Source organism: Patiria miniata, unplaced genomic scaffold (assembly GCF_015706575.1).
Source record: "Patiria miniata isolate m_02_andy unplaced genomic scaffold, ASM1570657v1 HiC_scaffold_20, whole genome shotgun sequence".
NCBI lineage: Eukaryota > Metazoa > Echinodermata > Asteroidea > Valvatida > Asterinidae > Patiria > Patiria miniata.
The window spans coordinates 38,690,051-38,703,718 of record NW_024037059.1 but is presented as its reverse complement, the minus strand read 5'-3'; the positions used below and the strand labels follow the sequence as shown (position 1 = coordinate 38,703,718).

Sequence of the window (13,668 nt, the reverse complement as noted above, 5' to 3'; positions counted from 1 at the left end):
CCAATTTTTTTTGGAGAGAGTGGTGTTCAAGGAAAAGAGGAAAATATAAATTAAATAAAAAATAAAAGAGAAAAGAAAGGGAAAGTGAAATGATGAGAATATATCAAAGATACTGCTAGCTATTTCTTGTTATAATTTACTGTCATGTTTCATTTTGAACACAGCTTTTGTTATACGTTTAAAAAAAGAAACATGGCTTGTTTAAGGGCATTCTTCTGCTTTTTGGTCAAGTGTGTAAAGATTATTAGAAATCGTGCGAGATACACCAAGATGTGGGTGAATACAATGCAAAGACTTTTCCAAGATTTGAGTGTCTCGTGAAAAAAATTGGCCTATTTTTCCTTACCATTTTGAATTGACAAAAGCAATCTCATTTGATTCCACAGTACGTGGTGCTATTTAACCCTAATCTTCCCAATTCTTTTAAAATCCAACAATTGGTTTTGCCTGATTTTGATGGAGTCAGTACTTTAGTGTCCAGACATTTACATGTACTTTTACAGAGAGCTTGATCCTTTGTCTTACTGTAGTACAGCAGAGTGTTGCACTTTGGAATATTCAGGAAGTTTTCAGATAAAAATGTGAAGTCAGAAATTTAACATCTTGCAGATTATTACAACTCACCATCGTAGACAGACTTTTCTCGGACCGGTGGGGATGGAGTCGGAGTCGGCGTGAGGGGCAGTGCTGCGGCTTTCTTGGGGTTGTTGCCGGGCTGTTTGTTCAGTACACCTGTCGGGAAATTATTGTGTTGTGGTAATCATTTTCGTGACTGTTTCTCAGAGGTGTTCATCCTGAGATGCCCTCAGTTAGTTGGAGTCTGCTCCTTAAAGATGTCTTGATGTTTGCATGCTTATTTATGCAAATTCTGCGGGCCATACAGCCAATAGATTCTGTGCACCTGGGCAATTGTCTTTCGCACGCGCACGCATGTACGACTTTTGTGCACGCATGTCGGACATCAATCACGGATGTGATTGGTCAAAGTGTCATGGAGCGTGGATTCTTCTATGGTAGCTAATTTTATAAAATGTGACAAAATTTAATGAGAAACATTAGCTTTTAATTAGTAAAGTAAAGGCGACGAACATGTATTAACAGTAACGGAGTGCCTATCTCTCTTTCATTAGCGATTGGGCCAGACTCATATGCTGCTGTGGGGGGATCGCCACACCTCCTCCACAGCGAGTCTGTTACCTTCCCAGCATTGAATAATGCCGGTACCCATTTAACACCTGGGTTGAGAGGAGTAATTGAGGTAAAGCGCCTTACTCAAGGGCACAACACGCATGGCCACGGCGGGGCTCGAACCCACAATCTCACGATCATGAATGCTGTGCTCCACCGCTAGACCACACGTGCCCACGATGTGAATAGTACAAAACATGATGTTTAACCCTCCTGCTGTCTGAACAGTCACAGACAGTCAAAAAAATCAATCCTCTCCCTGCCATGCTTTTTACACAGGCTAGTCACCAACGGCCAGATCATAATTATTCAAGCAAGCACTGTGAGTAGTCAAATTCAGTCAACTGACAAATGCAGGCAAGTGGTAGGCACAGCTGGCTTATCACTCACCTACAGTCAAAGCACAGCTGTGTCAAGTTACATAAAACAGTCACAGCCAGTCAATCTTGCTTTATGTAGACTCGGAGCTCTTAACTGTAAAAAACAGTCACTTGACTGATTTTGACTGAAAGGACAACTTTGCACGGAGTGTACCGCATGTTTGCATAGGAGAGTTAGTGAAGTGCTCAATACTTCAATTAAGAGCTCAGTGCGTGAGATGACTTACGTTTCTTCCTGTTGACAGCAGGCTTGGCTGACGTTGGTGGGGTTGGCGTAGTAACCTGCTTCTTGGTCCCGACTGAAAGACAGTAAAATACAAGAAAATTAACACGGGGAACAAGTTGTATCCACCACACACTTTTTACCATTTTTCTGGCCAGGTCTTCAATATCTCAGCCTTTTTCAATATGTTGCACAATTTTCATGAACATCAAAATATCCCGAATTATGACTCAGAGAAACGATCCAAAACTCCTAGTCTGTAATCTCCTTGACCTCCTGCCAGAGGTATTACATAAAGCTGGAAATGCCCATTTATCCAAGCATTCCGTTTCTAACACCTGGTTTTGTTGGATTGTGATGGAATGAGCACCTGATTTCACTAAGCGCTGTAACACGTCGCAACTCAGTTGCAATGATCCATTTCACAAAACTTACAATGAGTTGAACGCGTCCTAAGTTTCCTGACAACGGCTTAAAACACATCGCAAGTTATGACGTGTCAACGACTCTTTGCTGAATATCAGACAACTATTTTCTGAACGTTGCCGTGTTATGCTATAAGTACACCTCTTTAAGCGTCGCACTTACAACGTGTTTAGTGAAATGAATCGCAGGACGCGTCACAGCTGCGACGCATCGTAGGGATACAACACGTCGCAGCACTGCAGTGCGTCGCTAGTCATGTACAATGAGTTTCATGAAATCGATTGCAGGGCTTCTCAGCCCAGCATTAATACTTTACATGATACTCAACAGTCCCCTGTTTGTTCAAGTGCAAAGCATGTGCCATTAGTTTTCTACACAGTGTTGGAATTTGTGGGTTTCAGGCAGTTTCCCCAAAAAAATTAAATCAAAGTTAAGATGAAAGACAAAGCAAGTATGAGCTCCGTGCGCTGATGAAAGAGGACGCCCTTTTACCTAGCAACGATGTCCCATGGGCAGGACATTTCGCTGGTCGACGCGCACCGTTCCTTGTGTGTGACGCACGTACACCAGGGGATTTGTACTATGTACAAGCAGTGGCCGCGCTTCGCGGCAAATGAATTGCAGTCAGGCAAGATGGCGTCGGTCGGTCACCCCATACTGTCCTTGCTTTGCCGGTGAGGGGGTACTTGTGAACGGAGCGGATACTCACATTGTATGACGTGCGGGTGGAGTCTCACGTTATCCTCTCCAGTATCCACCGTCGGCTTGACGCTGCCATAAGGCACGAAGCCGACGCAAACGTCCCCGCTGGCTACTGACTGTAGGCTCACGTATCCCTTCTCCTTCACTCGAAGGACTTTGAAGTGACAATAGTCGTCTCCAGATCCCTGTAAATTTTTTTTATATTTTTGGCTTTTCAGTTTTGTGAATTTGTTAACAGGCAAACTTGTGCATTTCGAGGTTCTGCGTGGTTAAGCGTACAGCTTGGTAGAAGCTGGCAAACGCGAACTGATTATAAGAAAATTGTGGTTTTGAAAAGAAGCAGACACATTCACGTTACGATTTTGAAAGTGCTAGCTCTGCCATTGGCAAAAAACCTAAACTATAGCGATGGTAATCCTTGAAGTTTTATCTTTCCTTATTTTCAAAATCAGTTGTAACTCTCAACATTGTCTCTTGGTTTAAATGAGCATTCCTGTACCTTTCAAAAATCAAGCTGTGAATTCCTCTTATCGACCTCGATACCTTGGGCAATGGTATGCTTTACGATGGCCACAAATAGCAAGCACACCTGTTCTTTCATAATTAATTTTGAGCACCATCATTTATGTTCCCTGCAATGGCTACATCAGCTATGCCTTCATTTGCTGCACAAAACAACAAACTTGTGCTTATCGTGCATCTTGCATTTCAATCGTCCCAAGTCCAACACAAGTCAGGTCACAATTAAAGAGGTTGTGGAATGCTCGGGTATATGTAGCCTAAGGTGTGATAAAATAAAACGACTATTGTGTCTGTCATGAAATGAGTACAAAAGGTACTTTTGAGAGCTGTTTTTCAGGTCCTGTTTCGACCCGAACGTGCAATTTGTGTAAAAGTCGTGGTTGGGGGCAGCAAACAAAACATAGTAAATCGTGACGTAATAAACAGGACTCCCGATGCAGCATTGTATAAACGAGTCCTGTTTATTACGTCACGATTTACTATGTTTTGTTTGCTGCTTTTGTTTCGTCTCTGTTCTAATCCTCACCTGCACGTCACAGTGTCCGTCCTTGATCCTGAGGAAACTCTCGGGTTGGGCAAGACTCTCAAACATCCTGACCGAGCCGCTCTCGCCGACCTTGTGCACCCTCCAGTAGGCGTCCTCTGACCTTTGACCTGTGGCCAGCAACACGCCGTCCGACGTGACCGTCAGGGTTTGGATACGCGAGGTGTAGAACATCACGATGCCCTCGTCTCGGAACATGCCCTACAAAAAAGGGTTAGCGAGGATTTTTTACATCTGCGCACATCCCGTAACTAAGGATTCTGGGCTTACAGGCTAAGCACAGAATTTTTCTGCTAGCGCTGTTAGCACAAAATGGTGATCGTTAGCGCGGAATTCTGTGGTTAGCAGAGCCATGGAATTGAGTCCTGTAATGTAGCCTGGGCCCAATTTCAAGGCGCTGCTAAGGAAAAAAAATTGCTTAGCACAAAAAAAAGCCTGGCTTATAAAAGCAGTTTACCAGCCAAAACTCCACGTGGTTTTCATGCTATAGCAAACAACAGCTGAATACTAATCACGAGCAATATATGCCACATGGAGTTTTGGCTGATAACCTGCTTTTATAAGACAACATTTTTGGTGCTAAGCAAATTTGTGTGCTTAGCAGCGCCGTGAAATTGGCCCCTGGCTGCAAATAATAGCAGTCTTCGGTGGGTGCCATTATGAGCCAATATTTGCTGTATGCGAAGAGTTAGGAACTGCTCATATAATAATAATAATTTGGGAGGCTAATCATCCTTACTAGCAGCTGGTATGCTGAATTGCGAAGGACGCGGCTACAACGTGGCCGGGTCGCTGGCACGTAAAGGCGCCTATGGCTGCCGGCCGCATCAACCCATATATGACCACGGAGCACAGCCTGAGATCGAAAGTGTTTGATTTTTCCGGAGGGAGGAAAACCGGAGGGCCCGGAGAAAAACCCACGTGGCACAGGAGAGAACCAACGCACAACTCTACTCACATGCGATCCGCGACCAGGATTCGAACCGTGGTCACCTTGGTGAGAGGCGAGCGCTTTACGCACAAGCCACCCATGCCACCCATATCAACTCTAATTATATCATGAGTGTCTAAGAAATGACTGGGTTGGCGTGCGATACCTTGACATAGCAGTAGAACTGCCTGGTCGGTCCCAGAGATGGCCCGCGGACGTCCCCGGGTTTCCCCGTCTGACCAAAAGTCAAGAGCTGGGAGGAATTCTTGGCCGTTTCCATGACGATGCTCCGATCCGGTTGAATTCGGAGCTTCAGTTCGTTCCCCTTCCCCTAGAAATGGAATTTTTGTAGGAAAAAAGTGAATGCTGTCAAAGAAGAAACTACAAAAAAAAAAATTTGATGCAAATGTTTTTGTGAATATAACATATTTAGTATTCATAGCTACCATATTTACAATGGCGTATCATTAAAATAAAAAATGAAACCAATAAGCCAACTGAATATTCACACTGACTTTGTGCCCATCAAAATTTGATCAAATTATTTCTCCTTGGGAAAAACATTCATTTTGTGCGTGCAATATCATTGAGGATATCAATATTTTAAAAAATCAAATTCTTGCTTTTAAAGATAGAGTAAATCACTTGTCATTTGTGCATTTCTTCGTTTGAAGCCACCAAAATGCTCAAAATCTAAAGTAGGGTGCTTAACAACTAACCTGACAAAGTTTAATCTCAGTGAATGCTGTATATTCCAAGAAAACAATATTCTAGAATCTCAATTTCAATTCAAAAGTTGCCAAGTCATTTTTTTGAATTGCGCCCGGAATCAGTGCCCAAGACACGTTATCATTCAGCAGATTGCAGCTAAACGATGTCATGCCCTGAACTGACAAATAATAGCAACCACGCTTGCGTGTGCGTCATGTCAACGCTTGCGCGCACCTATTCGTGGCTTCGCTGAATTAAAAACCGAATACTAATGGAAATTTACAAAGATGCGTCCTTAGACGCATCTTTGGAAATGACGTTTTATTGTTTTCTTCAAAATGACAGCATGCCAGAAAGAATAATTTCGCATGAAGTTTAGTGCCGTTACTATCTTTACACCAAGGAAGCTTTTCAACAATAATTTTGTCGGTTCATTTTTTGGATAGCTGCAAATGATGTTCTCCGGTTTTAAGTTAGTACATACGTACAATAAGAACACAATTTTTACCTTTCCGGATATCTTGTTGGAGTCCATAGCGATGCTGTGGTCGGGGTTGGCCACGTTGGTGACGACGTGCACATTGGCTTTCATCTTTTGAACTTCAAATATAGCTACAAGCCAAAAAAAATTCAATTATTTGTTCAAGCCAATCAAAAGAAATATATAAATCAAATGTTCATAAAATCAAAGGCTTTTCGGGAGAACTTGAAATGAATTGGGAACAAAAAATCATGTGGGATTTTTTTTTTAATTTTTTTTTTTTAGTTTTTGCATTTTTTTTTAGTTTTGCTTAAAAGGTATTTTGCAAAATTTGTAGAGGCATGGCAGTTCAAGAAATGCTACGGGAAAAAAGCTTTGTGAAAACAATTTTGAGGAGCTTCAAAACTGGCAAATTGTAAAACAAAGATTAACATTTTTACAATATTGAAAAATCTGGGCTTTTTTCCCCCCGAGGCAACTGCCCAGAACAGTTTTTGACAGAACACAGCATAAAAAAGCTACGCAAGTGAACTGCGGTAATTGTTTTCCTTTCTTACTATTCACCTCCTGTTACATCTGGCATGACTGGTATTTAGATTTAATATGATAGGACTTGGTTTTGACTTGTGGTTGACTTAAAGAACAGCTCTGATTACATATGTGATGCGATCAAGATACATGAGTCGTTTGTCAGGAATTTTCATTTGGAGATTCAGGCCAAAATAGGACCACTTCATCACATCACTTCATCACATCTCTTGGTGTTCCAACTTCCATTATTTTTTTAACTAAAGATGGTATCAGCATGCGGTTTTCACAGCAGTAATGCTGAGATTGTACTCTTTTCAAATCTGTAATAAAAAAAAAATTGACCGGGGTCGATAAACGACTCATTTAGCTTGATCGCATTACATACATACCTGTTTTCTGGATGTTGTACGGATCGGCCGCTGCCTCGATAGAGCCATCGGCCTTGATCTGAATGGCTTTCCCTGATCCCTTGCTGATGAACACCAGCTGATTGCCGGGCTTAAACTTCCACTTCTCCTGCTCCCACTGATCAGAACAAGTAAAGGTGCAAATCATTATTATAGGTTTACAGAAACAAAATTGGCAAAATGTAATAAAGTGTTCTGAAACAACGATGAATACATAAGAAATAAAGATCTGGAAGGGTTTTTGTGAGTTCGTAATTTTTGTTAAGACTTAGATACTGTAGGACAAAAATTCGTCTCAAAAACAGAAAGTCTACTCATTGGAGGGGTTATAATTTTGAATCTGATCATCTTACGATGACGTCATTTATATAGACCTTTGGGGAATGTTGTTAGCTACATTTTGATACCCCGTTTGCTACCAAAGACTGTAAATCGTCCAACATTGACAACGGTTTATGAAAAATTATGCAGTATGAAAAGCTGCAAATTTAAAGAGTACGCGAGTGGAAATTGCTGCGTGACAATGTCACACTGCCCGAAACGAACGGCAGGGAAAACCAATCACACAGTGCTTGTATGCATGGGAGCACACAAACTGAATTACCCGCGCTTTGTTCGGGCACTGTGCAGTTGATAGGGGCCAATAACGGGCATGTGTGGTTACGCTTAGCAATTTCTCCTCGCGTAATCTTTACATTTTCAACTTTTCAAACTGCATCATTTTCAATAAACCGTTGTCAATCTTGGGTGATCTACAGTCTTTGGTAGCAAACGGGGCGTCAAAATGTAGTTGACAAAATTCCCCAAAGGTCTATATAAATGACGTCATCATAAGACGGTCAGATTCAAAATTATCACCCCTCCAATCAGTGTGCACTTCCTTTTTTTTGGCAGTGTTTATTTTCATGAATACAAAAGCTTGTAGAAAAGATTTCCTCTGGTTAGGTAAAACACATACTTCTACACTATCTAAGAATGCTTCTCAATCTTTTTACTTTTAGATTTTAAGACAAGTATAATGCATTTTCATTCTCTCTACTGCACACAATGTCTCTACTGTATTCTCACCATTTCTTTTTCCACTGCAATTCCAATGATCAGATGCATGCAGGAAAAACCAAAGATTATAAACAAATAGAACGACAAAACATATCATTAGTAAAACACCAAATCACAACAAAGCATTAAAATTTGAAGCATTCAAAACCTCATGCATCTAAATAACAGGTTTGTGAACACAATAGAAAAATAATTTCTTATAAAGTTGACCGATTTTCCCCCTCCCTCACACTTTATCAGAACTTTAGTCAAGTTCAACTATGTACACACCTGTAGATTTCATATAGAGAAATTCAAAAATGAAATTGCACGATCTGAAAGTTTGTCAAAGAGTACAAAAATATTAAGGCATAAGTGTAAAACTTCACTCCTCACATGCTCATGCAAAAACAATAGCAAATTCATGCCAAAAAAAAACGGGTTTAACCAGTTTGCGCCAGGATTATTTTGACAAGAACGGAACGAGGCGCGGGATTCTTTTTTCACTCGACCTCAAGCCAGGCGGGTTGAAGCCATCACCCTCGGGCAGCACACTCACATTTCCAGCCTCGCTCGCTGCGAGCGGGTCACTGACAGATATTTCTGGCCTCGTTCGTTGGGTGTTTATCCGTCATCAGTTTTGAATATCGCAAAACCTTTGCGTGTATACACGTAATCCGGCGCGAACTGGTTAAAATCTTGACACTGCAATGCTGGCATTTTAAGCAATTTCAATTATCTATGCAAAGTCAGGTTACGGGTCAACATCACAATGAAAATAAAAAGATTTTTTTCACAGAAATGTCCAATCTTTTACAATTGCATATGTGTATATACAATGTGCTTGTCTGTACAATGCCATAATCATGAATAAAAACCTTCTGCATTCATAAGTATCAACAAGATCTGTTTCCATGGCAACTCATTAACAACACAAGACTCATCAAATTTTCATTGAAAATGCGCATTTCCATTTGAGGCATACTGTTTCACTATGAAGCAATGTGCACGACAAACAAAGACTCTATATTCTTGTTATAAATTATTCACAATACCGGTAAGCTGATACCAGGAGAGATTACTGTGAGTGAGCTTTCCAATAAATGGCTTTTAAAACTGCTATGAATTATTCCACAGCAACTTTTAAAGTGGGTTTCTGTCATGGGCCCATGTTATGGGATTTTTTTTATGCAATTCTTGAAATGTGCCTGTGTGTTCCATTTAATTTTTATTTGTAATCTTGATGTCGCCATTTTAAGGGCGTTTGGTGCCTTTTTGGTTTTCATGCTAATTATCTCAAATTTCCATATTCATGAGCAAAACTGTGATGTCATTCAAGGCAGAAAGATCAGTTTCACATCTGCTTCCACGTAAAAGTCGCCAGAATTGTAGGTGTTTGCCGTGGTTATTTTTCTGCTTTCAGTGGTTCATTGTTGGTGTATACGACAGTAAGACAATAAAAAATCTTTATGCACAAATGTTTTTCAATAAGCAGAATTTTGGGTTTACAATTTGAAGAGAAAAGCCCTAATCTTCAGAGTGTGTTTCTAAAGTGACATCACAGCAACAGCGCCCTCAGTTGTCTGGAAAAGTATGAAACTTTGTTAGTGTTGAAAAAAAAACGCACTTTGCAAAACTTTATATAAAAAAAGGGATGTCTCATGGCTTTCTACAAATATACTCCAGCGTAAAATTTATTTCTTGGACCCTTTTAGGCAAATGATGGGTAGACTGTCTTAGATTTTTGTAGATTCAGATCAACTTGCTTTTCATGCAGTAAGGGGGGTTATACATTTACAGTGAACGCAGCAACTGCCGGGAAAACATTGAGGGTGGCATAGGTAAACTTACAATTGGTCTGTTTGTTGTTGACGTAGATTTCTTTACTGGTTTTGCCGTCTTCCTCAAGAGTTGCGTCCAGCCAACTATGGCAGGGAAATACCGACTCTAGACTGGAGCCCTTGTGATCCTTGATGATCACCTTCTCAAGGAACCAACCATCCTCTGTTGCCGACAAAAAATAAAAACATTTTTTTTTTAATCAGTCTAAATTATTACTAACAATGCTCTGGAGATGTCCTCAACGTTGTCAAGATTCAGTCACTTTATTTGAGAATGAAAGAAACTAGAATACAGAATTGTTACCCGAGAAAAGCGTGTTCATCTATTTGTGTGAGTTTTGGGATTTAAAAGGTAATGCACAGCGTTTGAAGAAAAAAAATGTGTTTTTGCCAAATCAAAAACAATGCAATAAATCTCAAGCAGAAAATGGCCGCAGAACATAGCTGCCACCAGATTTGTCGATACACTTTGACAAGCTTTGGAAGGGGAATTTCTTATCCTCATAAACAAGTATAAGAAATGAGAATGAGAAATTAAACCTTCAACCTCAACAGCATCAGAACACTGCGGTTTTTTTTGGACAATATACAGTCGAATCTCGTTAGTACAAACTCTGTTAATACAAAATTCTAAATTAATACAAAACATAAAGCCTTAGTCCCGACTGTGCAATTTATGTGCACAATGAATGGGACTGATGTTCCTCTTAATACAAAATTCTGATATAACAAACAATTTGGCTAGGTCCGAACGAGTTTGTATTAACGAGACTCGACCGTAAACGACAAAATGTTTACCTGGTTCAGTTGAATCGTGGCCGATGAGTATCTTCTTCAGCATTCCCAGTGACACTGCCTCGATGTTAAACACATCCGTCTGGGGAAAAATAAAATCAAGTGAATGCCAAAAATTGTAACTAACAGTCAATTTGAGTCATTCATAAAATACATTCATTTGCATGAAATCTTCTATACGTGCGAACACCATCAATACTTTTAATTTTTCAGTGGGCAGCAGCATATTGCCCACATACATGTATAAACCAACAGTCAACATTTTCTATTTGAAGTCCATTCTATAGACAAACTGTGTGTATTTCTCAAGGCTGGGGCAAATAACATGGCATTACTTCAAGGTAGGTGATCATGTAAGTAGAAAGACTGTGCCAACCAAAACAGAAAAATCAAAAACAAAATTCAAATCTAGAGAGTACGTCTGTGCAAAGACATTGTCACATGCACAGAGATTTTAAGCAAAATTCTGCCTTTGAGGAAATTGTGCTCTTTAATTTACTGTTCCTATTCCTAGTGTATTATGTAAGGTCTCTGAGAAACGGACAGAACTTTGTAAGCAGAAAATTGTGTGCTTAGCAGAGCCTTGAAATTGGGCCATGCGATAAACACACGTCAAATTTTTTCCAGCCCGAATGTCAATTACAATCATAATTTACAAGTGACCTCAAAAAGACGTCAAGCGTCTCTAATTCTCATTGACGTCGTCATTCCAGCATTGAGGCAAGGACTAAAAAAGCAGTCAAATGGAGGCACAAAAACCTCATTAAGATCAAGTACGGAAAGTCTTGTTAATTATAGATGTTGGAAAAAGCCCAAGAGAGAGAGGGGGAGAGTTTTATTTGTAGTCCATAACAAAACTCTTGTGACGAGGAGAACAATTCAAGGTCAAGGCTACTCCTAAAGACCAGAAATTGCAGAAAGTGTTGTCACTACAAAAAGTGGTAAACAAAAACAAAAACAAAAAAACCTAGAGATTCATGGGGTCCAAGTTCATACCAGGTTTTATGATCAACACATCAACCGTTTGGAAGAAATCTTGGTTTGTTTTGACTTCAGGCTTATTTCTATATTTTGATTTCACCTAACTTTGACCTTCCGGTAGCACTGGAAGGAAAGGTCAGACGACTTTAACTCTGGTAATCAAAAATGTAAATCAAGATACAGTCCATCAGATCACAAAGTATGGACATGATCGGACATTTTGCTCTTGAGTTATACATAACACAAAATTGTCATATTTTGAAGAAAAAAAATCGCTTGTAATTTGATACCTGATGATATCATCATGACGTCAGAGCAATATGCACCACTTTGGATCAGGGTCAATATATATTGAAAGTTAGAAGTTCATACCACAAACCGTTAAGGAAAAAACCCGCGGAGAATTGTTATCCAGAAAAACAAGAAACAAACAAAGAACATTAATTTCAAAAGAATAATAGGGTCGTACCCAATCACTAAATTAGAAATGATGGAGGTTATTTTTCGCCGTGTGCAGACACAGTCACGTACCTTTCCTTTGTCAAATTTTTTGGTCCGCTTCGTTTTATGCAGTAACCGTGGGCCGGTGTCTCCTCTCTCCCCATACACGGTTACGTAGACCTTTGCAGCGGTACCAGCGTTCCAATAGTTGCCAGTCACAACAGCAACGTAGTAGTTGACAACTAGAAATAGAAGGGAATGGTTTATTAGAAGATAGGACTTGAAAAGATGCAGTAAATGAATCACGAAAGTCAAAAAAAACTGTCTACATTCAAAATCAATATATTTGAATATAACTGTATGGCGTTCTGTCAAAATGAGACACAACTGGCCCTGCACAGGCCGTAGTAGAGAAAAATGAAAAACAACGAATAGGGGTGATTTTTTTTTTTTTGATTTTCATATATATTGATATTTGTAATCTCTTTTGTGTCTACTACTCATCTTTTATAAAGAAATAGCATAAAAATCGTGGAATAACAGTGTTTTTTTAAGGAAAAAAATTGGCATCTGTTATTTTCATGAATACAGAACTTGAAACTTTAAAGGTCTTTTTCTCAGTATTTCACTTTTTTGACATGTCAATTAACGCGAACTTAATAAACAGCCATAACTTGTCAACGGAATGTCCGAATGAGGTGCATCAAAAAGTACCGCAAGGAGAACCTTATTATCTTTCCTAATACCAAGAAATCCTCATTTCGACCTCTTCCCAGTTCTGTGTCATTTTTGCCAGAACGCTTCACAAATACTCCATGTTTTCACAAAGAGATTCTTACTTGGGAACACTGGGCTTCCTTCCACGATAACAGGCAGTTCGCGACAAGTCTGACCGTCGTCTTCCTGACGCGACATCCAACGACTGCAAGGGAACACAATCTCATCACCGGTATGTACGTCTTGAAGCCGCACCTGAGGCAAAAAATGAAGCATTTGCAAACAGGTAAATTCCAGGGTAGGTGCATACTACGATCTACATGACCTGTAATATTAGGCCGGCATGGTACACAATTATTTTTGTCAAAGTTTAAGAAAGAAATTGACTGGAGCGGGGTTTGAACCTGCACCGATCTCCAGATTGCCGTTCCGGTGCTCTACCAACTGAGCTATCCAGCCCCATGTTGGCGGTTCCCCAATTTGTCAATGTCACTGTTCCAGGGGCAGTAGTCGGAAGCCACAAACCCATAAATTGTTGGTTTTTTTTTTAAATGTTTAATCATTTCTTTCCATTACAAACTCAATCAACTGACTGGCTGATTATTTTTTTTATCTGCTCGAAGTTCCTTCCACCAATACATTCAGGTTAACTATGCATCCAATGGTACTGCATTATGTTAAGGTTAAAAGTGTATGATTTTTTTTTAATATTATCATTTCCCTTTTTGGTTGCTGTTTCAATTCACTGAACGGCTGACTTTGTTTTTGAAAAAATTTTCCATAAATCTCAGAGAGCCATCACAATATCG

The 13,668-nt window shown here is 39.9% G+C and overlaps 1 protein-coding gene across 1 annotated transcript in view; it reads right to left on the bottom strand.

The window, feature by feature from the left end:
• LOC119728107 overlaps positions 1-13,668 on the bottom strand; it is a 98,411-nt gene that overhangs the window by 63,083 nt on the left and 21,660 nt on the right. The window contains exons 6-17 of the mRNA XM_038200179.1: positions 12,982-13,114; positions 12,233-12,384; positions 10,724-10,802; positions 9,936-10,088; positions 8,115-8,128; positions 7,029-7,164; positions 6,136-6,239; positions 5,083-5,247; positions 3,968-4,186; positions 2,927-3,104; positions 1,796-1,867; positions 625-732 (exon numbers count right to left, since the gene is read on the bottom strand). Coding sequence (XP_038056107.1) covers positions 625-732; positions 1,796-1,867; positions 2,927-3,104; positions 3,968-4,186; positions 5,083-5,247; positions 6,136-6,239; positions 7,029-7,164; positions 8,115-8,128; positions 9,936-10,088; positions 10,724-10,802; positions 12,233-12,384; positions 12,982-13,114 — 1,513 coding nt within the window. The remainder of the gene's footprint in view (positions 1-624; positions 733-1,795; positions 1,868-2,926; positions 3,105-3,967; positions 4,187-5,082; positions 5,248-6,135; positions 6,240-7,028; positions 7,165-8,114; positions 8,129-9,935; positions 10,089-10,723; positions 10,803-12,232; positions 12,385-12,981; positions 13,115-13,668) is intronic.